A 25,707-nucleotide genomic window follows, 5' to 3' on the forward strand; every position below is an offset into this window, starting at 1 on the left:
TATCTTTCTCAATTGTTTTCTTCTTTATTTTGTGGGACAGGATCCCTGAGTGAACCTGGAGCCAACTGATTCACAACTAGACTGCCTGACCATCAAGCTTCAGGGAATCCTTCTGTCTCTGCTTCACGAGCATTGAGACTCTAAATGCCTATTGCTACACACCCCGTTTTATGTAGGTACTAGGGATCTAGATTCGGGTCTGCATATTTTTATGGCAATTTCCCCCAGCTTTCCACCCTACCCCACACCACAGTTCCTACTACTAGTAGTGCTAAAATTACAATGTGGCATACCTTACTTAAAATTCAGTTCCTGCTAAAGGAAAAGTCAAAACAAATAGACGATAAGGAGTAATAATGGATGTCATGACACTCAGGTGTTTTCAAAGTGCACAAAGTGGACTAGCCAGTTAGTTTAGTGATCAACAGTGACAAAGAGTTATAGAACTCCTAGAGATAAGTGCTCACCTGAATTGTATATGTAGCCCTGACTTACAGGTACTACGAAACAGAGATCTGGCACCTGGGAGGTAGACTGTTAGAAGAAGGAGGCTTCTAGAGTCAGCCAGTCCCAATCTTGGCTCCATCTGGTACTATTTGACCTTGCAAAAATATCGTCTCTCTCAGCTGCAGCTCTCCTATACATAAACTAATACATATACATAATACTATATTATATTATGCATATATAATATTATTTTATATATAAGATTTTATATATATACATATTCATAATGCTTCATGAAAGTACCAGGAGGACTCAATGATTTAATAAAACATCATTACTTAATATGGGGCTAAGCATTTAACAATATTCCTTAATTCTTCTTCCATTTATACTTCACGGGGTAAAGACTACAGTTACCAGTGCGGAGGTGCATGCCTTTAAGCACTGAGGAGGCAGAGGGCAGGTGGCCCTCTGTGAATTCTAGGCTAAATGGGGCTCATAGTGAGATATTATCTCTAATTAAATCAATAAATGTATTTCATCAATTTTTCTGAGTTTGCTTAATATACATGACAACCTGGGAACTTTCCCAGGTATAAACCCAAAATGGCATTGTTTATTATACATAATATTCTATTAACACATGAAAAAGTTTAACTATTCTGGCCTTGAAACAGTTTGGTCAAGTCTTCATAAATAGCTATAGTCAACTGGATCAAAGTACAAACACCAAAAACAGATGCTTTCTATAAATCCATTTACTGCTTTGAAGTTTTCAACTGATTAACAGCTACAGAAAACTGTCATAAATCACAGTAAAAATAATACAAAAGAAAACCTTAAATTATTCTTAGTTTATATCTAGATACTGCTTGTGGCTTCCCACCAACCCATTATCGGTATTCAATCTGTGCAGCCTGGGTACTTACTAAGCCTGGGTACTTACTAAGCACTATTTGCACTTGCTTCTTCTGTATCAGGTTTACTTTGCAGTTTCTTCTAGAAAGCTAACTGACTTTGTCCAAGGAAGTCTCCCTTTTTTGAAAAACCAAAGCTGCTACAGTGTTTCCACATCTACCTCCAAAGCTGAACTTGGGTGTTGGAAGCTCTTCGAAAAGTTCAAATCCTATAAAACAAAATTAAAATATCTGTGTTAGAGATTTTGTACGGACAATGTTCTTTCAAATCCTTTCTACACTTAATTTTGAAATTTTTTTCCAACTTACCCCCCCCCACAGTTTTTAAAAATTAAGCAGGAAACAAAAAGGACCAAACACAACTGGCAGGGAAGTTGTGTCCTCATTTCCTGTAGTCCTGCTTGCCATCCCCTCCTCTCCATGTCCCTTAGTCTATTTCACTGTCGCCTTAGTGGGAATGAGCTGTGACACACTGAATTACTGTCACATGCCAGCACTGCTTCTTATGTGGCTTTATATATAGGAACTCAATCACATCAGAAATATAAAGGCATGTAACACAGAAAGGTTAAATTACTTAGAATAAAAGTGATTTTGTAATAATGAGAAAGTTCTAGAGGACAGAGTTCTGATGGTTATATTACAATATAGACAGTTCTAAACTGCACATTTAACCACTATCTACTTATGGGTTTAGTTGTATCTGGTTTTTCTAAGATGGGGCTTTGTACAGCAGACATTCACCCTATACTTCCTATATACCTAAGGATGACCTTCAACTCCTGACCCTCCTAACAAGTACTAAAATTAAAGGTGTGCACTCCCATGTCCAGTCTGAATTGTACAATTAAAAATGGTTACAAGAATAAAAAAAATCTATGCATGTTTTATCACAATTTTTAGAAAAGATTAAACTACTAACTCTCTTGAAAGAAAAAAAAACCTTCAGAACACAGCACTTAAAAAAAAAAAAACACCAAAAAGCTAACTTTGAACCCAATAGTAGGTTCAAGTCTCAGTTTTTCCACCTCTAAGAGATAGCCTTCTCCTCAAGGAAGCTTCTCCATGATCCAAATTCTATACAAAGATGGTAGATAGCAAAGTTACCTTTGTAACTTTGTAAGATTCAAATAAAATGACTGTTTCTCTAAACTATAAGTAAGATATGTGTGTGTGTGTGTGTGTGTGTGTGTGTGTGTGTGTGTGTGTGTGTGTGTATAAGTATGTATATTAAATAAAGCAGATTTGGCAAGATGGCTCAGTACTCAGCAGGTAAAACAGTGGCTTTCAACCTTAGGCTGCAGCTCATTTGAGAGGGTATCAAGTGATCCTTTCACAGGAATCGCCTAAGACCATCTCCATGTCAGATACTTACATTACAATTCACAATGGTAGTAAAATTACAGTTATGAAGTAGCAACAAAAATAATCTTATGGCTGGGGATCACCACAGCATGGGAACTATACTAAAGGGCTGCAGCATTACGAAGGCTGAGAACCGCTGAGGTAAAGGCTTTTGCTGCATCTTTGTTTCAATCCCCAAAGTCTGTATATAAGTGGAAGGAGAGAAGAGACTACTAAGTTGTCTTCTCATTACACACAAGCCATGGCAATTGCACCCCACAGATATGCATGCATCATATACACACACATACACACACACACACACACACACACACTTCAGGTTTTAGGGGTTTGGCTGGCTGGCTTGCTTTCTTTCTTTCTTTCTTTCTTTCTTTCTTTCTTCCTTTCTTCCTTTCTTCCTTTCTTCCTTTCTTCCTTTCTTTCTTTCTTTTCTGAGACAGGTTTTCTCTGTGTAGGCCTGGCTGTCCTGGAACTTGATATGAAGACTAGACTGACCTTGAACTCACAGATCTATCTGCTTCTGCCTCTCTGCCTCTCTGCCTCTCTGCCCCTGCCTGTGAATGCTGGGATTAATGACAGGTGCCAGCACCACCTGACATGATTTTTTTTTCATTAAAAATAAAAGAAGGGGGGCTGGAGAGATGGCTCAGCGGTTAAGAGCACTGACTGCTCTTCCAGAGGTCCTGAGTTCAAATCCCAGCAACCACATGGTGGCTCACAACCATCTGTAATGAGATCTGATGCCCTCTTCTGGTGTGTCTGAAGACAGCTACAGTGTACTCATAATAAATAAATAAAGTTTAAAAAATAAATAAATAAATAAATAAAAGAAGGAAGCAGGGCAGTGGCAGGCAGTACATGCCTGTAATCCTAGCACTTGGAAGGTAGAAGCAGGCAAGTCTCTGAGTTCAATTCTAGTCTGGTTGGTACAGTGAGTTCCAGCCAGGGCTACATAGGAAAACCCTGTCTCAAAAACAAAACAAAACACAAAATCCATCAGGGTATTTATTTCGGTAGTAGAACATTTGCCTCTGATGTATGAGGCTTGAATCTGAAATAAATAAAAGGAAGCTGAAAGGTCACTAAACAAAAGCATAAAAACACTTACATTGTATGAACAGGACTACCAAGGAAAACTGCATGATTCATCTCAAATATGGAAAAAACAAAAGACAAAGACCCTTAAAAAGACTGGTTAAGTGAGGCACATGAACTCGGCAGGCAGCACACACACAGGCCCTCAACAGGTTCAAGCCAGACAGTCTCAGCACTGAGTGGCTGAAATAGACACAGGCTCCACAGAAGATATCCATAGTTGGTACCCACTAGCAAAGAAAAACTCACTTCTCGCCAATGGACTGTCAATGAACTTCAGGACAAGTCCCATGCCTAGGAGTAGCGGGCCAACACAAAACATACTCAACAGTATTTTTGTAGAGTTTTTTGCTATTGTTTTGGTTTTTTGTTTATTTGTTTGTTTTTTTGTGTGTAACCTTCACTGTTCAAGAACCCACTCTGTAGACCAAGCTGGCCTTGAACTCAGAAATCTGCCTGCTTTGCTTCTGGAGTGCTGTGATCACAGGCCTGTGCCACCACCACCTGGCAACTTTTTGTCTCATTATGGTCTATTTAGGCATTTTTGCTTTTTTAAATTTTTCTTTCTATTTTTGTAGAGATTTTTGCTGATGTTTTTGTTGTTGTATGTTTCTTGGTGGTTTGTTGGTTTGTTTGTTTTTTGCTTCTGGGTTTTATTTTGGTTTTGTTTTTAAAGAAAAAAGAACACAAAGTTGGGTGGGAGAAGTGAGAGGAAGGAAGTGTACAAAAATACATGGTATGAAAAAAATTTTTTCAACTAAGAAAGAAAAAGACCAGTGAGGTAAATTTCATTCTAAGCCAATGAACTGTGGCAGCCATTCGAGGCAGCTAATAAAGGGCTTCAGCAAACTCTGAAGCAGAGCACTCCGCTGCTGTCTTGCATCTAAGTCCATGCACCATTTTCTAAGTAAATTAATCCTTAAAACTCTCTAATGCTATGTAATTGTGTCTTTAACACTATTATAATATTTTCCTTATCTTAATTCTCTACTTAGTTCTAAACTGAATATAATATAAAGAGTTTACTCAACAGTTCTCAGACATTCATATTTTAAAGCACAGTATTCCAGGTTAAAGCCTGGAATTACCAAAGACAGACAAATGTGTTTCTGTCTACTGGTTCCAGGGGTAAAAGAGAACACCTGTATTTAAGAACCAGGAAAGGAACTTGCTCTACACAGCAGAACTCTTGAGCATTTATTAAACTGTTGAGCTTTGGAAAGGAGGAAGGATTATTGTTAGAACCAAACTGTTCTAAGAGAAACAAAGGTAAGATGTAATATAATAAAATGAATGACAAAATAAAAGACAGTAAATCACACACAAATTCTTGTTTTCTAAAAGTAACAGTAACAAAGCCAAAAGCTTGTATTTTCAGGAATAAACACTTCAGGTTTTCCATTATAAAACCTACCAAGACCACTGCATGTATACAAGAGGACACAGGATATGTTCTCTCTGCCTAGTCCTTTAATACTAAAAAGAAGTCAAAATCTAAGACAGATGTGTTCAGTATGATACAACATGGTTACAGAAAACAGTGTGCAGGAAACTCTCTTGAGGTAGCTCATCTCTTGTGACAGAGGTCAAAATGTAACCAAATATTTAGTCTAGAATCATTTACTTAATACTTCATCCCAAAAATTCCTTCCATTCCTCTATAAAATAATTAGTACTAACCCTGAAAAAGACTCTAAGGAAAAAGCAAACAAATACCAAAAAAAAAAAGAAAAATTGTCAAAATACTTTCCCAGGAATGCCTGTGTGCTACATGAATAAACTGGAAGGTAAAATACTTCTTAAAGTGTCCAAGGAAGAGTCTGAGAAAACTCCAAATGCTCTCTGTATAGATTTAGATTCTCAGTGCTCACAAGACTCCCCATTAGTAGTACAGTCCTAATTACCCTTGGCTAATGAGACAGAAAAAGTCCTGCCTTGCATTGGAAGAAGAGGAAGAGGAGGAGGAGAAGGAGGAGGAGGAAGAAGAGGAGGAAGGAGAGGAGGGGGAGGGGGGAGGGAGAGGAAGAAGAGGAGGACTTTCTTAAGAACCAGTATGTAGAAGTGCTATACATTCCCCATTTCATTTCTGTGCAATGTTATAAATAATTGTTCCAAATATACTGGAAACAAAAAGACAAATTTTAAATACTTAAATGACCCCTAAAGCAAACCATATAAATTACATATAAAATTAAAACATTGGTCATATACTTCCATTTGTATGATTATAGATTCACAAATAAATTAGTGCACTGAAGTCAAAAGCACAGCACTGTGCTCTGAGTCTCTGGATAGCAGATCATACAGCTTAAATAAAAGATTGTATTGCTTAAATAAAGAGCTTGATCTTTACAAGCTCATAAATTTTAGTACTTAACTGCCAGGATTTCTGGGAAAAATGTTAAAAAGGCTCCTGGATCCCAACCAATTTACTTTTCTGTGCTTTGTATACACAGTTCAAAGTTATTACCAAGGTCATTAACACAGAAGAAAAGCAGGCAATTCCCACAACCGAAAATGTAAAATACTGTACCCACAGGGGAGCTGAGTACAAGTACTAAGGAAACCCACATTCAAAACCGTTACCTTCACTGAATGCATCTAGTAACTCTGCCTTGGTCCAATTACAGGAGGTTATTAGAAAAAAGCCTTTTACTTCCAACACCCTGGAGAGAGACATCACATATTGCTTCCTCTTCTCAACTGCATTGTCAGGATTAAGACTTATGGCATCATAAGTCCCTTTGTCAACACAGACATGAAATCCAGACAGCTTTGTGGAAAGATTCAAAAAGTCTTCTACCTATATTAAAAATGAGTGTCCATATGAGAACAATTAACACAATTTTTATATAACTTAAGTGACAACATGTAAAAGTTTAGACATAAAAGGGCCCATTATAATGGTACTTTACATATAATAAACATATTTTCAACTTTATAGCTAACTTTCTTGTGCTTTATTTCTTAGGTCATTAAAGTCAAAATTAGAAGAGAGGCTGATAGTGTTTCCTGGACATTTCAAACCTCTACAAATTTGGAAACAAATCAAAGCCAGGAATACTGGGTCAAAAGTCCAGTTTATGAAAAGTTGTTTCTTACGAAAACATTCAACATATTTATCAAAATAACAAAATTTATTTGGAACCCAGGACATTGGAAATAAGACTAATGACTTATACTACCACTTGAGTGGCCTAAAGTAAACAAGGAATTATCAAAAGTTCCTTTGTTTTGATTTAGCAGCTCACAAAGCTACTAATGGATATAACAAAAAAAAAAAAAGCTTAAGAAATTAAGGGACTATTTAAACTATGATTACTTAACTCAGTAAATGTCTTGCACTTTAGCTCTTAATAATTCATCAGCATCCTGTTTTTAATAACCTAATACAACTGCAATATTTGAAATTGAGATGTGCCTCTATTTTATAATACAAAAATTTACTAGGGTTGGGGATTTAGTTCAATGGTAAAGCGCTTGCCTAGCAAGCGCAAGGCCCTGGGTTCGGTCCCCAGCTCCGAGAAAAAAAAAAAAAAGAAAGAAATTTACCAATAAATTTAATTCTAAAATACTTTTAAAATCAAGCAATTAGCCAATCATCATTTATATAATTTCAATAAGGTAAGTAGCTATCTACACAGTTGCCTAAAAAGGAGTACTGTGTGTTGGTATTGAGCCTCTTCTTTGGGTGACAGGGTCTCACACATGTAGCCCAGGCTCTCCTAGATCTGCTAAAATTGCAGGTGCATACCAACAACACTACACTCGGCAGGTACTTCTATTAAAAGATGGGATTTCCCACTCTCCATATCCAATGTATAGAATTCATTACATTTGAATCAAAACAAAGACAAACATCCTCATCCTAAAAACCTGTACAAAACATTCTTGTATTGCAAAGGTCTTCATGACACTTGTGCTTACTACATAGAGGATACAGCAGTATGTAAGAGAGTAAAGAAGCCTGTGTTAGAATATAGCAACCTTGTATTTTATACAGGGAGAGATAAACAACAAATAAGATGCTATTGTTTACGAGCATCTTCCAGAATACACATCGGAAACCTAAGCACAGTCATATGTTAACAGTATTAGGAAAAGGTCATTGGAAGGTGATTGAGTCATGAAGTCTCTCTCCTCATGAACAGATCAATGGACTAATAAGAGACTGGCTTTGTTATGAAGGAAAACTTTCCCTAGTCTACTTGCTCTGCTGTGAAGTAGGAAGAAGGCCCCTTACCACATCATGTAAGAATCCTGGACTTTTCAGTCACTAGAACTGTGGACTTAATAAACTTCTATGCTTTATAAATTACCTAGTCTACGTTGTTCAGTCATAGTAACAAAAAGCTAATGAAAACAAACTCATAAAGGAAATATTTCAAGCAGCTGCAGAGATGGCTCAGTAGTTAGGGCACTACTCTTATGAAAGAGCCACATCAGGTGGTTCACAACTGCCTACAGCTTGAGCTCCTGGAAGTTTAATGCCTCTGCCTCCACATGCACACACTCACAAGTACCCACATGCACACTCATATGCCTCCACATGCACACACTCACACACACCCACATGCACACACTCACATGCACCCACATACACTTACACATACTCACATGCACACACTCACACAAGCACACTCACTAGACAATCTGATCTGTACAAGCTTGCTGGAGTGCATCCACACACCACACAAAGTAAACAGATGAATATAATAAGATAGTAATACTATTTCAGATAGGGCCAGCAGGATGGCTCAGCAGGGAAGCCTGAAAGCATAAGTGTTAGCCCTGGAATGAAATGAGAGAAGCAACAGCAGCAAGTTGATCTCTGATCTCAATTCATGAACACATGTATGTCCACACAAGTACACACACAAAAATAATGCAATTTAAATTTTAATATATAAATATGACCATTTAATATGGCATATCATGAAATCTCTCTTAAAAAGTATTTCAGATACAGTGCTATTAAAGAGTGAAAATAAGGTGTGGAAATAAGCCATTGGCTGCCCTTCAGTGGCTTCAGATTGGGTTCTCAGTACCATCACAGCAACCTACTATCACCTGTAACTCAAGGCATAGGGAATTTGCAGCCATCTTCTGGCCTTTGCTGGCAAAACATTAATACACATAAAAATAAATAAATCTTAAATAAAATAAAAATAGGGCCTGAGCTCAAGAAATAAAGGCACTTGCCACCAAACCCAACAAATTGAGTTCAATCCCTGAAGCCCATTTGGAAGGAGACTTTCCACTGTGTGCATGTATCCTCCCTCCCCAACACACAATAAAGGAGACCCTCCACTCTGTACTGTGGCGTATGTATCCACCTCACACATACCATAAATACATGAGTGTAATTTTAAAGAGAAAAAAACAGCATGGTGGTACATGCCTGTAATTCTAGCACTTGGGAAAGCAGAGGCATAGAAAGGCCAGAAATTCAGCTACATAGCATGCTGGAAGCTAGCCTGAACTACACAAGATCCTGTCTCAATAGCACAAAACAAAACAAAAAATCATGAGCCAGCCAAGATGGTGCATACCATAGTCTGTAGAAAGAGAAAGTAGTGGGATTCTTAGGCCAGCCTAAGCTACAAAGAGAAGCACCCTAACCTTGTGGGGGGGAAAAGGAAAAAGAAAACAGTAGTAAGATTGTGAGCGACTAGGAAGATAAACCTTACATAAAAAAGTCAGCCTGAGCACACACCTTTAATCCCAGCTCTTGAGAGGCAAAGACAGGCAAATCTCTGAGTTTGAGGCCAACCTGGACTCAATGCTGCTATGAAAAATACAAACAACAATAAAAAAAAGCAGCCTGAAGTGGCTGGAGAAATGGTTCACAGGTTAAAGCTGGCTGGCCTTCCAGAGGACCCAGATTTGATTCCCAGTGTCCACATGACAATTCACAACCATCTATAACTCTAGTCCCAGGAAATAGAACACCCACTTCTGGCCTCCTCAGGGCCCAGGCACACATGATACATACGCATACATGCAGGCAAGAAATTTGGAAGGGGGGGGGGACAAAGAAAGAGTGAGGGAGGGAGGGAGATAGGGAGGGGGAGGGAATAGGGAGGGAGAAGGAAAGGGGTCAGGGGAGTAAAGCAGCCTGGAAAGGCCTCCTCTCTAAGGAGGTGCTATTCCAACCGAGATGTGAATAATGGGAACAAACTTGGCCTGCTAAGGAAAGAAAGGCAGAGGTAGCAAGGATAAAGTCTTAGACAAACTTAACACATTCCATAAACAATATAGCCAGTGATTGAAATGCTGAATAAAAGGAAAGGGTTAAAAAATGAGGGCTAGTGAACCAGGCAGTGGTACACACTTTTAATCCAAGCACAGGGGCAGAGGCAAGAGGATCTCTGAGTTCAAGGCCAGCCTAGTCTACACAGCAAGTTCTAAGATAGCAAGGGCTACATAGAGAAACCCTGTGCTGAGAAAAGAAAGGAGGGAAGGAGGGAGGGCTAAAGATGGAGTTCAGTGGCAGAGTGCCTATCTAACACATGCAAGGGAACGTATCTGACTCTAGCATAAAGAAGGGCTTCTGAAAGCTGGCTGTAGCATCTAGGTCCCATGCTGCATGCAAAGGGGACAAAACAGAGGTCTGTGAGCAAAACAGTGATGTAAGCCAATTTTCATTTTAGATCAAAAATACTACTTTGTGGTAGGTACATGGATCTGAGGTCTGTAAGCTTTGGAGTAGTGAGGCAAAATGATTGAAAGAAAAGAGAAGAAATGAGTACACTCCTTGAGTTTTAAGTGTTCTAATTTCCTTTCATTGCTGTGAGAAAGCACTCAGACCAAAACTAACTCTGAAGAGGAAAGGACTTACTTTATCTAACATTTCCAGGTTGTAGTCCAGAAAGTCTGAGCAGGAACTCAAAGCAGGAACCTGAAGCTGGTTAACTTTCTGACTTTCTCACAGGCTTATGCTTAACTAGTAGCTTCCTTGTACAGCCCAGGAATACTAGGGACAGAACCACTCACAGTGGACTGAGCCTTCCTGTATCAATTGGTAATCAATTGACAATACCCAAAGATATGCTCACAGGTCAATCTGATCTAGACAATTAATCAGTTGAGGTTATATCTCTGATGACTTTAGGTTATATAAAATTGACAAAACCAACTAGGACAAAGAATTAAATAACTATGTTTGGCAGAACATCCTATACATTTATAAGTTGGCTTTTTAAAATATAAGCCACTTTATTTGAAAAATAAATATAACCAAATTCTGCCATCCTCACAGTTCAAATGGTGTGGCCTCCACTGCTAAGTGGAGCTTCAGACAGAAAACAGGACCACAGGGATATCTGCATTTATAACTTTTTGATCTGATTAACCCAGAGCCAGCTACTGAATGATTTTACAAACATATATGTAAGATAACTGTATGAACACACACATGTATACATACACACACAAAGAAGAACACTTTCCCACAAAGCATAGTATTACAAGCCTATTATCCAGCTAGACTGAGGCAGAAGAAGGCAAGTTTGAGACTAGCCTGAAATACACAGAAGGACTCTGCCAAACAAAAATGAAAAAAATAACTTCCCTAAACTAACTAGACTAAAATTTTAACATTTACTTTGAAATGTTTCAGCTTTGAACTGTTTCAGTTTGTATTATTTACGGTTGATTCTTAATTTATGAATGCAAAAAGGCAAGTAGATTAACATTCTGTATAACATTCAAACATTATAGCTTATTGTAAAATGTTAATGTAAATAAGTTACCTTCAAGTTAACGTCAGATAGCCCTTCTTTCTCTAAAATACTTGCAGAAAGCTTAATTGCAGAAGGAGAATAATCAATCCCAGTTATATTAGAGAAACCATGTTTCACCTAGAGACAGAGAATAATTTCATAGTTTAGTTTAAAACTTAATATTTTTTGCTTATGAATTATCATATTCTTTGAATATTAGTTATTTTAACTGTTATAGATCAAGTGTCATAGAATAGCCAGTTATTTACATGTTTAAAATTGTTATTATATCCTATGTAGAAAGCAAAAGCTTAAATCCACAAGTTTTTTGCTTTTGTAATATCTGGTTTCCTTTCAAAAGAAAATTTATTTTCTCAAAGATAATATATAAACCTTTGGGATAAAAATATAATATTAATTTCTGATGCTGTTATGCTCAAATTCACACAGGAATTTATCTCACATTTTACTCGACTCAAGTAAGTTATATAAATAAATTAGATGCATATGTAGTGAATTGGTTTTAAGTTATTTTCCTTCAGCAAATTATAAATTATTTAATTCTCTTCCACCACATAATTTACAAATAATATTTGTATAGCATTTTTTCACTTTTTGAACTATTTCACATATTTTATTAGATCTTTGTGATAGGCCTGTGAAATAGGCTTGGCAGGTACCAGTTTCTGCAGGGAACTAGAGAAGGATGACTAGGCTTGAGGGCTTACTATCTTCTGGGTATGGACCCTCCTCAGACATGTGGTGCCATCTATAATGTGACCCATTGCCCTCTTCTGGTGTTTCTGAAGACAGCAACAGTATACTCATATACATAAAATAAATAAATAATTCTTTGGGCTAGAGAGATGGGTCAGTAAGTGAAGTGTTTGCTACACCAGGGATGCAGACCTGAGTTCAGAACCTCAGAACCCACATGAATCTCAGTCAAACAGTAGCATGCATCTGCAATTCTAGTAGCCTAGAGCAGCATTCTCAACCTGTAGGTCATGACCCCTTTGGGGGGAGGGGTTGCATATTAGATACTTATATTACGATTCATAACTGTAGCAAAATTACGGTTATGAAGTAGCAAAAAAACACTTTTATGGTTGGGGGTCACCATAGCATGAAGAACTGTAAATTAGGAAGGCAGAGAATGACTGTCCTAGAAGAAGGTGAAAGGTAAAGACAGGTGAACCCCCAGAGTATGCAGTGGAGAACAAGAGGCCCTGTCTCAATCAAGGTAGGAAGTGAAAACAAACACCCAAGGCTGTCCCTACCTGGACAGAAGCACCCTGACATACACATGCACACACACGCAGGCATAGAAACATATTTTAAAAGATGAGACAAAAAAATACATGTGAGTCAGATATGGTATACACCTTTGATCCCAGCACTCAGGAGACAGAGGCAAGTTGATCTCTGTGATTTTTTTTTAATGAAAACAGCCACCAATTTTATTTTCACATGTCACGGTACAAGTGAAAACTATTCTTTTTTAACCCCATTTCTCTCCCTCTAAATGTATTCTCTCTGCCAGAAAACACTCAGGCTCAGCACCATGATCTCCTGGTGAAATACAAAACTGATAAAGAGCCTTCTGCTCTTATCTGTCTGGCTGAGTCATGCCACGGGGAGTGGGAACCATCATCTGACAAGTGGGAGGCATGTGGCCTCCCATGGGTAGCCTCATCCAGGAGCAGCTGCCATGGGCACCATCTCACGAGGAAGGCCCATCAGCAGCATCACTGAAGGGCCTTACCCGTTCAGCACTGCTGGAATGCCATGTGCACAGCCAGAACTGACAGGGCTCAGGATGTAATCCACTGGGACAACTAAAGGCTCAAATGAGGAACCAGATCTCTATGATTTTGAGGCCAGCCTTGTCTATATAATGAGTTCTAAGCCCACAAGGACTGCATAATAAGAACTTGTAAATAAATAAATAAATAAACAAACAAACAAACAAATAAAAAAAACAAACTGGTAAGACTATGGAGAACTATCATTCACTGTTGGTAGAAATGTAAGAGGAGGGGTTGGGGATTTAGCTCAGTGGTAGAGCGCTTGCCTAGGAAGCGCAAGGCCCTGGGTTCGGTCCCCAGCTCCGAAAAAAAGAACCAAAAAAAAAAAAAAAAAGAAAGAAATGTAAGAGGAGCTGCTGAGTAAAACTATCTAATAGTTCCTTAAATCCAGCAATTTGACTTATCAATTCCAATCCTACGAAAATACTCCTCAAAAGGATGAGAACATATCTCCACACAAACATACACAAAGTTTACAATAGAAAAACAAATAGAAAAAACTAAAATCCAGCAACGCGTGGTATAGCCATACGATGGAATATTTTTCATCCACATAAAGGAATAAAAGTCCTGACATGCTACAATGTAGATGGGCCTTTTTTAAAATTATGCAAATGAAAGAAGTCACACACAAAGGCTACATGTGAAATATACAAAATAAACAAATCAGTTAACACAGTGGCACATATCTATAACTTCAGCACTTGGGAGACTAAGGCAGGAAGATCACAGCAAGTTCCAGACTAGCCTGGACTATAACTGTGAGTGTACTAGGTCAGCCAAAATATATAAGACTTTATTTCTAAAAACAAAAAGAGGCTGGAGAGAGGGCTCAGTGGTTAAGAGCACTGACAGCTCTTCCAGAGGTCCTAAGTTCAATTCCCAGCAACCACATGGTGGCTCATAACCATCTGTAATGGGATCCGATGCCCTCTTCTGGTGTATCTGAAGACAGCTACTGTGTACTCATATATATAAAATAAAGAAATAAAATCTTTAAAAGAAAAAAAAAAACAAATTTTCAAATTACTCTAGTGATTTCCAGAGGCTTGGAAAACAAAAAGAGTACACAAAGTCAATGACACAGGACTCATTTCTGGAGTGACAAATGAATTTCTTAATACCAAAGTAAAACTCAAAGCAAATTATACTACAAAGATTAAAAAGGTACATTATGCGGGTTGGGGATTTAGCTCTGTGGTAGAGCGCTTGCCTAGCAAGCGCAAGGCCCTGGGTTCGGTCCCCAGCTCCGAAAAAAAGAAAAAAAAAAGGTACATTATGGGGCTGGAGAGATGGCTCAGCGGTTAAGAGCACTGACTGCTCTTCCAGAGGTCCTGAGCTCAAATCCCAGCAACCACATGGTGGCTCACAACCATCTGTAATGGGATCTGATGCCATCTTCTGGTCTGTCTGAAGACAGCTACAGTGTACTCATCTATAATAAATAAATAAATCTTTAAAAAAAAAAAAAAGGTACATTATGCCATGGATGGCAGCTTACACCTTTAATCCCAGCACTTGAGAGGCAGAGGCAGACAGAGCTCTGAGTTCAGGACCAGCATGGTCTACAGTGCTAGTTCTAGGACAGTCAGGGTTACATAGCAAAACCTTGTCTCTAAAAACAAAACAAAACAAAACAAAACAAAAAGTATACAGTAATAAATTAGGAAAAAAGAAAAATCAGTTCATCAGTTCATTCACAAAAATACAATCTTAACTTGTATATGCTCCTAAAAAAAACTTAGAAGTTCATATAGCAAAAACTGACAAAAATCAAAGAAAATATAAATCCACAACTATGGCTGTACACTGTTTCAGCAACTAATAGAAATAGTAGAAACCAGCAAAAAATACAGAACTAAATACCCTCAAAACACTATATGCATCTAGCATTTATAGAATATTCTACTAACCACAATACCCACTCTCAAGTGCACATCATCCAAGACAGACTATGTGCTAGAGGACGTAAAACAAACCATAACAAACTTAAAAGCATTGAAATCCACAAAGTATGTTTCCTGCTAATAAGTACATTAGAATTATAAAACCCGAACAATAAGGTAATAGAAAAAGTTGCTGTTTTAAAAGTGAAACAAAATTCTAAATTGATGGATAAAAGCTAGAAAAGTAAGTAGAAAATACACTGGGTGATGAAAACAAATACAGTGTCAGAACTGTCCCCCTTTCCTACATCCACACCAGCATCTGCTTACAGATAAAACTCACAGCAGTTATTGCTTTTACTGAGTACAGTGGAGGTCTTGAGTCAATAACCTAACTCCGGGGCTGGACAAATGGCTCAACAGTTAAGAGCACTGTTACTCTTGCAGAGGGCCTTTGGTTCAATCCCAGCACCTACAGTGATTCACAACTGTCTGTAACTCCAGTTCTAGGACTGCTGGATTCTTAGGACCTGCTAGGGTATATGATGCATAGACATATATTCAGGCAAAAGCGTTACATACATAAGCGAATCTAAAAGTAAATAATAATAATACTCTAAAATCCCTACCCTAAGAATATTTTTTAAAAAGCAAGGCAAATGAAAGAATCCATATGTGAAGACTCCTGCCTGTAATTCAGTGCTCAGGAATCTGAGGCAGAACCACCATAAAGTTCAAGCTACATTGTAAGCTCTAGCCTGAGCTACAAAGCAAGACTCTTCTCAAAAATAAAGCATAAAGCAGTGAGTGAATGGAAAAATAATGTGAGCCACAACCACGTAACAGAATGCTCAGCAATAACAAACACATCCCATATCCAAGCATCCCAGTGCTGGGGAGGCAAAGGACGAGAACTGTAGTCTAGACGTTATAATCTGACGACCAGCAGTTCATGGCTATCCTGAGCTCCAGAGACCTTATCCAAACAAACAAAAGCATGACTATTTAGGGGACTAAATAGAGATGAGTCAATTGGTACAGTGTCTGTTGCACAAGCATGAAAACCTGAACTGAACATCCAGCACCCATGTAAAAGTATCACACATCTATAATCCAGCACTGGGAAGGAGGATCTCTGGAGCCACACAGTAAGCTCCAGGGTCAGTGAGGAAGGCTATCTCAGAAAAAAAAAAAAAAAGTGGAACGGGCAGGCAGGATGGTTTACCAGGCACAGGTGCCCACCAGCCAGCCTGATGACCTGAACTGATCCCAGAACCACTAACTCCTCAAAGTTGTCCTCTGACCTCCACATGCATAGCATACAGAAACACAAGCATACATAAACAAAATAAATGACAGAATTTTTAAAAAGGTAAGGTGGAGAGTGATTGAGAAAGACACCCAGTGTTAACTTTTGGCCTACACATACACATAATACATTCACATGAACACATATGCACACACCAAGAGAGAAGCAGTAAAAGATTAAAAAGAGAAAACTGAAATTACCACTTACAACAAAGCTCATAATTACAGACAGAGAAAGCCTAAAAGAATCTATAATCTCAAGGATAAACCATTAGCTTCTACAAGTAATGTACTATAATTCAAAAGAAGGCTTGGACAATGGCTCGATGATAAGAATGGGTGTCTGGCATGCACAAGACCCTGGATTCAATCCCTAAACCACAAAATTGAATAAGTAAAATCTAAAAAAATCTACAGGTAAAATGAACATGTGAATAAATATGTGTGTGAGATGGCTATAAAAAGAATCATACACAGACAGAAAGCAATGAAAATAACCAACTACCGAAATCACCACCAGAATCTTCCAGAATGTTACATGGAAACCTAAGTTAATCAATGTAGGAAGTGAAGACCCATTTGGCTAACCTGCAGAGGACAGTGGTTACTTTTACTGAAGAAACTTGACCACAGTGACCACTGTGTGGGTGTTCACTTAGTGACAATCCACTGAGCTGCAGACATTTCATTCCTGAGCTCTAAGAACATGTTTGTTTTGTCTTGACGTTTTAAACTGTTTCAAGAAATGTTACTCTGCCTCTCTCCTTACTACACCTAAAAGGAAACTTAGCTCTTACACAATAAAAAACACAATATGGTAGCCAACCTGAACTTAATCCTCATCTCTATCCTTACTCCACACAAATTCTATTTTTACCAATTACTTAAAGGCAGAAGACCTAAGATACTTCAACTTTCAATGCCTCAACTTTCATGTATTTAATCTCATGATCTAGTATTTTCTCTCTGTGTAATTATACTCTATCCACACTCACTTAGATTCCCACCCAATTTGAATATTAATTCCTCAAGATCTTTCCTTATCCCCCCTCTCATTGCTAATTGCTTCTTCTTTTATACTCAATTTATACACTATCATCTATGAGCTACAACTTAACTGTCTGTCAGCCCATCCTCTATTATACTATTATCCAAGCACAAGAGATCACACTTCCAAGCTTCAAGTACCAATATTGATATGTGGTAGTCACTAGTAACCTTCAATCTTATGTGTATACGCTAAGTGGCTCAGTTAGTAAAGCTTGCGGCCAAGCCTGATGTCCAGAGTTTAATCCCTGAAACTCACGTGATAGAAGGAAAGAAGTGACTCCCTCAAGTTGTCCTCTGACCTCCACATGGGCACTGCGATAAGACATACACACACATATACACGCATGCACACATAAATATATAAATGTAACAAAAACTTTTAAATAAGAAACAATAATAAGCTAGGCAGTGGTGGCACATGTCTTTAATCCCAGCACTCAAGAGGCAGAGGCAAGTGGATCTGAGTTCAAGGCCAGGCTGATCTAGTAAGTTGCAGGACAGCATACAGCATGGACTGCACAAAGAAGTCCCGTCTTTAAAAAGAAAACAAAGGGGTTGGGGATTTAGCTCAGCGGTAGAGCGCTTGCCTAGGAAGTGCAAGGCCCTGGGTTCGGTCCCCAGCTCCGAAAAAAAGAACCAAAAGAAAAAAGAAAAAAAAGAAAACAAAACAAAAAGAGAGGGAGGGGGGAAATGGGAGAGGGGGGCTGAGCGAGGGAGGCGGAAGGCGGGAGGCAGGGAAGGAGATGGTAACCCACCTAGGATGAACCGCCCTCTTACACCTCCTGCATGCAGTGACCACTACAAACACAGGAGAACACTGAGAGAGGAAACCTTGGGGCATGAACAGTATATTTTTGTTAAGCAATATAATTACCTAAAATGAAGAATACATGCCCTGTTAGAATTGTAAAATCTGGGCTGGAGAGATGGCTCAGTGGTTAAGAGCACTGACTGCTCTTCCAGAGGTCCTGAGCTCAAATCCCAGCAACCACATGGTGGTTCACAACCATCTGTAATGGGATCTGATGCCCTCTTCTGGTGTGTCTGAAGACAGCTACAGTGTATCTATATATAATAAATAAATAAAGTTAAAAAAAGAATTGCAAAATCTCCTTTTAAACTATTCTTAAAATTTTATAGACATAAATGTTTTCCCTACTTGTATGTACACTACAAACACGTCTGGTGCCTATGGAGGCCAGAAGACTTAAATAATCCCCTGAACTGGAGCTGCAGGTGGTTTGGAGTGGTAAGCAGTGAGCTGCCTCTCCAGCTCTATATATACACAGATCTCTAGACCTTTGAATTATAAGAGAAGCTAATATAGATCACCCAGCCTATACCCTCAAGAGAAACTGAAGCCCAAAAAACTTAAGCAGGCTTGCTCAAGGTAAAGACTATAACCAAAAGAACCAAGACTAGGACTCTAATCCCCTGGGGCTTCTCACTCAGGGAATTAGGTCCTAATCACTAAAGACAGAATCTTAAACACCATAATCCCAAATGATGAAACCTTGAAAGACCAAAATCACTAAATATAAAATCCTACAAGAGTCTCAATAGTAACTCTGGGAAAAATAATTTTAAAAACTATTTAAGCTAGGCATAGTAATGTGCATCTGTATTCTCGCACGTGAGAAGGGACAGAAGGAATGTAAGTTCAGAACGTCCTTAGCTACAGAGTAATCCAGAGGCCAGCCTGAGCTATGTGAGACTCTACTTCAAAAGAACAATAATAAACAAAACACGATGCTTGAAAGGCATTTACTTAAGGGCTGGAGACAGAACATGATGTTATGTCCATGGAAAAACAGGTTATCAGCATTGTAGCATACACATAGTAATCCTAGCATTCGGGAAGAAAAGCTAGAGGATCTGAGATAGGAGGCCAGTCTAGATAACAGAGCAAGACCTTACTTCAAAAACAAAACAGGGGGTGGGCATGATAACACACTCCTTTAATCCCAGAATTTGGGAGACAGAGTCAAGTGGTTCTCTTGTCAGTTCAAGACCAGCCTAGGCTACAAATCAACACCCAGGGCAGCCAGAGCTACACATTGACCCTGTCTCAAAGAACAAAAATATGAGTAAAAACAAGCTGTGGAGAGATTGCTCAGCAGTTAAGAGCACATTCTGCTCTTGCAGAAGATGTAAGTTAAGTTCCCAGCACACACATAATGGCTCACAACCATCTCTAACGCTACATAAACTCATGTAGATGAAACACCCATTTATATAAAACAAATAAAAATTAAAGTTTAAAAATAAACCCACAATAAAGTTTTGTTGATAATTTGCAAACAAAGAAAAATAAACTTTCTGAAATTTTCACAAATGCCAAAAAAAAAAAAACAAAAAAAAACAAAAAAAAACAAAACCCTCCCACCTCTTCATTGGCTAGTATTAGTATCTCCATGCACAAGCTGTTCACCACCACACCTACAACACTGTGATAATTCAAATCTGCAAAAAATATAAAAACAACTATTATTCTGGTTTCGTTGCTGTTTGCTTGTTTGTTTTTGAGACAGGTTTGACTGTGCATCCTTGGCCGGCCTGGAATTCTCAGACCAGGAGTGCCTTGAACTCACAAAGATCCACCTGCCTTTGCTTGTGAGTGCTGCAATTAAAGGTGTGTCTCCTCATGATTTGCCTACATGACAATCAAGTTTTTTTTTTTTTTAAGATTTATTCATTTATTATATATAAGTACACTATAGCTGTCTTCAGATACACCAGAAGAGGGCACTGGATCTCATTACAGATGGTTGTGAGCCACCATGTGGTTGCTGGGAATTGAACTCAGGACCTCTGGAAGAGTAATCAGTGCTCTTAACCTCTCCAGCCCGACAATCAAGTCTTTACACTGGAGTTACAGACCGTTATAAGCCACAATCCCTGGAAACAGGATGAGAGGGTTATATGAGCTGCCATGAGGGCACTAGGAATTAAACTAGATCTCCTAAAGAGCAGCCAGAGATTGTTAACTGCTGAAGTGACTCCCTAGAAATATAAATATGTAGGTAAATAACATCTTTAAGCTGGGTTTCATCAGTACTGTGCTGCACAGCCAATGTACTCATTATCTGCATATTCTGTTGTCTACAGCTATGCTACTGAAAGCACTTGATCATAACTGAATTTTGTCACAAATGCAAAACATTTTACTGATCACACTTTAAAACTCACCTGCAGATGGCTGGACTGTACCTAAACCCTCATTCATCTGCCATTACTGTCTTGGAATGCAATTTAAACTCATTTTCCAAAGCTTCGCTTTTTCCAGATATTAATACATAACAGATCATTAAGTTTTAAAATGTTTAACCCTAACAGGTTTTTTGTTTTGTTTTGTTTTTAAATGGAGATAGCTTCAAAATACAGTTTAGGCCATCGATTAGTCAAAGTGAGGTATTCTGCTATTAGACTTGATAACTATGCACCTTCTTCAGTGGGCAAACTGAGCTCTGTTCACAAGGCCAGTAAGCTGCTCAAGCTCCTTCTGACAGGGGCATTCTCTGCAAGGAGCACAGTGCAATGCAGGAGTGGCGGCAACACACAACTGAGTAATTCCGGAAGGAAGAATTTCTTGCATTCATTCATTCATTCATTCATGCGCATTGGTGTTTTGCTTATGTCTGTGAAGGTGTCGGATCCCCTTGAACTGGAGTTACAGACAGTTGTGAGCTGCCATATTGGTGCTGGAAATTGAACTTGGGTTGGAATTGAACTTGGAAGAGCAGCCAGTGCTGAATGATCTCTCTACCCACCTAAATATTTTTGGTCCCCCAGACAAAAACTTTTTGTTCAGAGTTGAGGACTGAACCTAAGGCCTTTCTACCACGAAGCCAAATCCCCAACCCTGGTTATCTTGCATTTTAAACCACCATTTTCACTGCCATCTCTGCAACACTGCACTGTCATTTGAAGACTATTTCAGTTGCCAAATTCTGTTAAGCATATAAGTCTATTTGAAGGTCTGATTTTGTTTGGTTGTTGCAATAAAAAGAGTTTCCACAGTACCAGTAACTAGCCTTAAATGTTTTTTTAACTTGCTGGGCATGGTCACATACACCTTTAATTCAAGCACTCAGGAGACAGAGGCAGGCAGATCTCTGTGTCTGAGGTCAGCCTGTTCTAAATAGAGAATTCCAGGACAGCTAGGGCTACACAAAGACACTTTCTCAATTAAAAAAAAAATTAACTGGAAAAAAATGTTTACACTTATTTAATGTGCATGTATAAGTAGCCCTACAGAGGTCATCAGATAAGTAACATTACTCAATCAGTTCTCTCCTTCCACACATGGATTTCAGGAATCAAACTTAGATGGACAGGCTTGGGGGCAAGCATCCTCACCCACTGAGCTGGCTCACTGACCCTAGCTTTAAGGCATTTATCTTTAACCATTAAGGAGCTCTACGCAATTAAATTATCAAAGCCTTGGGAACAGTATGATAGTTCAGCAGGTAAAGGCACTTGGCTACCAAGCCTAATACATATGCACGAATAAACAAACAAATATTCAAAATTAAAATATTGCAAAACCTGCTTGTGAGAGAACAATTTTTCATATTTCTTTCATTGTATTCTAAGGAATATAGTAAGAAGGAATTATGCTGTTTCTCCAATACCAAATTATTAGTGGAAAAATATCTAGAGACAAAAACCAGTAAGAGATATAGACTAGAGAGGGGTTTATTGGAGGAAGTGGTTCACACAATTATTTTGACTGAGAGGTCTCACAGGCTGTCTGCAAGGGAATTTCAGTAGCATGACTTACTTCAAGCCCAAATGCCTAGGAAGCAATGAAGCTAATGACATAACACTCAATCAGTGGCTCAAATCTGAAAGATTGAAGGCCACTGGTGTAATCCCTAGGGTCTCAAGGCCAAGTTTCAAAACATACAACAGCAAAAGAAAATTGTCCTAACTTTCAGAAAAACCAATTTACCTGCTATGTTTGTCCTTGACAGGCCTCAACCTACTGGATAGTGTACACTTATACTGAGACAGCTCTTCCCTTACTCCAACCAGACTCAGTCACTGACCTCCTCTGGAAACCTCACATAAATACCCTAAATAGTACTCAATCAGGACTTTTGGAATCACTACACCTAACATGATACAACTATCACAGGACTATAAATGTTCTAATCCCCTCCACATTATTAAGCATTCTAATCCCTTCACAACCTCTGCTTTTTGCTATTAGGAATACAGGGGTTCATGTTTTCAGAATTCTGGCTTCCAGAATTTCAACATTCAAGATTTTACTTTTTCAGGACTATGACTTTTGAGATTTTTATCTGGGACTTCACCATTCACTAGACATCTGGGAGTCCATCTTTCAGGACTATGCCTGACACTATGTCTTAAGTGTTTTCCCACAATACAAACAGTCTCCCTTTTCTCCAGGGTAAACACTCAAAGTCAGTGTTCCAACTGCTTTGCTGTTTCACAGTCAGATGGTAATCTCTTAACTTAGAAATTGGCTCAAACATATGAATACTAAAAGTACCAACAAGTTCAACCAGGAAAACACCATTTCCAGTTCCAATATCAAGCACTGAGGCATCCAACGGGATCTTGTGTTTCTGCATCCACCGTATTACTCGGTACATACTCTCTTCCCCAAACCTGTTAGAACAGAATACAAAGACCAGATAGACAGCAAAAGTTACAACTACATTCCACTTAAGCTGTTTATACCATAAGCTCACCTATGCCTTTTTTAAAAAGTGATAAGCAGCACTTCTAAGTGTTTAAACTTTATCTTTACTATTATTTCAGATGTTACACCTCTAAAAATGGAATACCCAAGATATGTGTGTATTATAAATATTTACGTATATATCCACATATAATATAAAAGTATAATATATCTATAAACACATATATTCTATCTACAGCAACATTAATCCTTAAACATGGTGTCCTAATAACTGCCTTCTTAGACATCAGCAAACGCTGGTTCTTACTTACTGAGAAATGACAACTATGGAATGGAAGCAACTTCCTGGCACTATGATCAACTTAAATCTGGACCATTAAAAACTAAAAGACATATTTTAAAGCTGTCAGTGAAGCCAGATTTAGGCAGAGGCAAGTGGATCTCTGAGTTCCAGATCAGCCTGGTCTACAAAGTGAGTTCCAGAGAAACCTTGTCTCAAAAAAATAAAATGAATAACAAGATGAGAGAGCGAGGGCAAGAGAGCAAGAGAGCAAGAGAGCGAGAGAGGGAGAGTGAGAGAGAGAGAGAGAGAGAGAGAGATTGAGATTTTTAAGCTGCCACAGAAGCCAGATTCAACTCCAGTTTATGAAGAACTCTAGGCTGCTTTGCTTTGTTGTTCTAAGTTCACGTGTTAACGCTCTCTCACACCCCCACACACAGCTCCTCAGTTTAACTTACCAGATTTCTCCTGTAGCTCCATAGTCTTGGAATGTTTTCAGTTCTCTCTCATAAACAGCATCCCAACTGCATGAACAATGAAATGTGGAGCAAAAATCTCAAATTCAACTGCCTTTTGTGAATTAAACAAATATTTCTAATGAAGTTCATGGCTCCTCACAACGGCCTTAAACATTATTAGTGTTATCAATAAGTGCATATAGTTCATTTAAAAAAAAAATCCTTGGGTTAAAAGAATGAAAATTATGGACAAGCGGGATGAATTATACAAGTACTTATATTCATCTGATGAATACTCCTATATACATTTTATCTTAAATAAAAAGAGGCAATTGTCCAAGAATCTCTAAGTCCCAGTCCCAAGTCCAAAACTGAACTGCACGAACTGAGTTTGTTACTCCAAAGTTGGTCTTCAACGTGCAGCTACAGGATTTTCTAATCAGTAGGTCAGTGGCTTGCTTACAATGAACGCAGCCAAGATAAAATGGGCTTAAAATTCAGAGCTAAAACAGTCTCTGCCTCTCCCTGTATTCTAGCTCTCCCATTAAATCATCTATTAATCCTTAAAACTGCAACCCCTTCCCATTATCATCTGCTTTCGTCTTCCTATTTCATCTCTAAAATCCCTGCTCCCTCCTCCAAAATTCCCTCTCATCTTAACGCTTAACACACACACACACACACACACACACACACACACTTCTCTACAGCCTGATCCATTAATTTCTGAGATTCAACTTTCTTTCCCCAGAACCCCTATTATCTATCTCCCCAGTTCCCACTTTAGAGCATCTTCCACTACCTCCTGCTGCGGGATCTCACAGCTCTGCGGGGTTCTTCCTCCGGCCTTTGTACGGTTTGTTGCCCAACCCTCTCCCCCTTTTCCCTAATCCAGATTCCATACCCCTACAGTGAGTCCCTGAGGGCCTCGGGTCGGCTTGAATCCCTTGAAAGAAGGTGGACCGCCCCCTGGGGCTGTGCTTGGGATCTCACCCCTTAAACCACCACAGGTTGCCTCCGCCCTCAGGCCCCATTCAGGAGAGGGCGCCATCTCCTTCCGGGCCTGTCGTTCACCCTCCCCGCCACACTCACTGTTCTCGTGTCCCCAGCGCGGACGGGACGAAGTCATCCGCCACGGGACTGCCCTCTCGAGACTGCGCGGAGACCACAGCACCGCTGTTGCCCTCAGCATCCGCGTTCATGTCGCTCGGCAACTAACGGGCAGTCGAAGCCGCCATAGAGACGCAACTCGAGCAGAGGGGATGCACGGGCCTGGCCTCTCTAGGCAATGGGAGGCTGCCTCTCTAATGCTCCAGATCTGGCCTTGGGAGACTAACCACAGCAGAGAACCAAGGCTACTTAGAGGCGGCCTAGTGTGCAGCACAGGCTAGAAGAAGCCAACATAGGCTTCCAGCCAACATTACATGCACCCCTTACTCTCTAGCTCTCAAAGTGACCAAATCTTGGGACTGCTGTCTGTAAGTCCTCGTTCAAATTACTGCACTTTGGAAAACAAGCTGTCAGTAGCCACAAAAACCGTCTGAAACACACACCACTCAGTCCAAATGCATGCCATCTCTCTCTTTTGAGGCCTTTCTGGAAAGTGGGTAGGTCAGCCTCATTGCATTGCTGGCTTCCCGACCAAAAGACTAATTTCATTTGTAGCTAGCATTATGGAAAGTGAATTGATATAAC

At 39.1% G+C, this 25,707-nt stretch overlaps 1 protein-coding gene across 16 annotated transcripts; it reads right to left on the reverse strand.

The window, feature by feature from the left end:
- On the reverse strand, positions 1-25,267 carry Eef1akmt2 (EEF1A lysine methyltransferase 2). Of its 16 annotated transcripts, none has more exons than XR_015630773.1 (7): positions 25,105-25,245; positions 24,013-24,078; positions 23,126-23,240; positions 11,579-11,686; positions 6,411-6,627; positions 1,394-1,573; positions 1-648 (listed from the first exon to the last, which is right to left on the reverse strand). XR_015630773.1 is itself a non-coding variant. In NM_001393696.1 (6 exons), the coding sequence occupies exons 1-6, from the start codon at positions 25,212-25,214 to the stop codon at positions 1,455-1,457; spliced, it is 735 nt and encodes a 244-aa protein (NP_001380625.1). In that variant the 5' UTR covers positions 25,215-25,267; the 3' UTR covers positions 1,188-1,454. The 16 variants fall into 16 exon arrangements, 12 of the variants coding, with proteins under 12 accessions (NP_001380625.1, XP_087428987.1, XP_087429007.1 ...); XR_015630774.1 differs by having other exon boundaries at positions 25,006-25,119; XR_015630781.1 differs by lacking the exon at positions 1-648 and having other exon boundaries at positions 1,188-1,573; positions 23,122-23,240.
- Between the last annotated feature and the right edge of the window lie 440 nt (positions 25,268-25,707).

This window comes from Rattus norvegicus, chromosome 1 (assembly GCF_021556685.1).
Source record: "Rattus norvegicus strain SHRSP/BbbUtx chromosome 1, alternate assembly SHRSP_T2T, whole genome shotgun sequence".
In the NCBI taxonomy this organism is placed as follows: Eukaryota; Metazoa; Chordata; class Mammalia; order Rodentia; family Muridae; genus Rattus; species Rattus norvegicus.

What these genes read in the sequence shown, in the direction of transcription:
- Eef1akmt2 (NM_001393696.1), bottom strand. Translation starts at nt 25,214, where the DNA reads ATGAACGCGGATGCTGAGGGCAACAGCGGTGCTGTGGTCTCCGCGCAG. An exon ending in GGAGCTACAGGAGAAATCTG is followed by an intron (nt 23,241 to 24,012) that starts GTAAGTTAAACT and finishes CTGTTCTAACAG; the next exon opens with GTTTGGGGAAGAGAGTATGT. An exon ending in GTGTTTTCCTGGTTGAACTT is followed by an intron (nt 11,687 to 23,125) that starts GTTGGTACTTTT and finishes CTCTGTCTCTAG; the next exon opens with GTGAAACATGGTTTCTCTAA.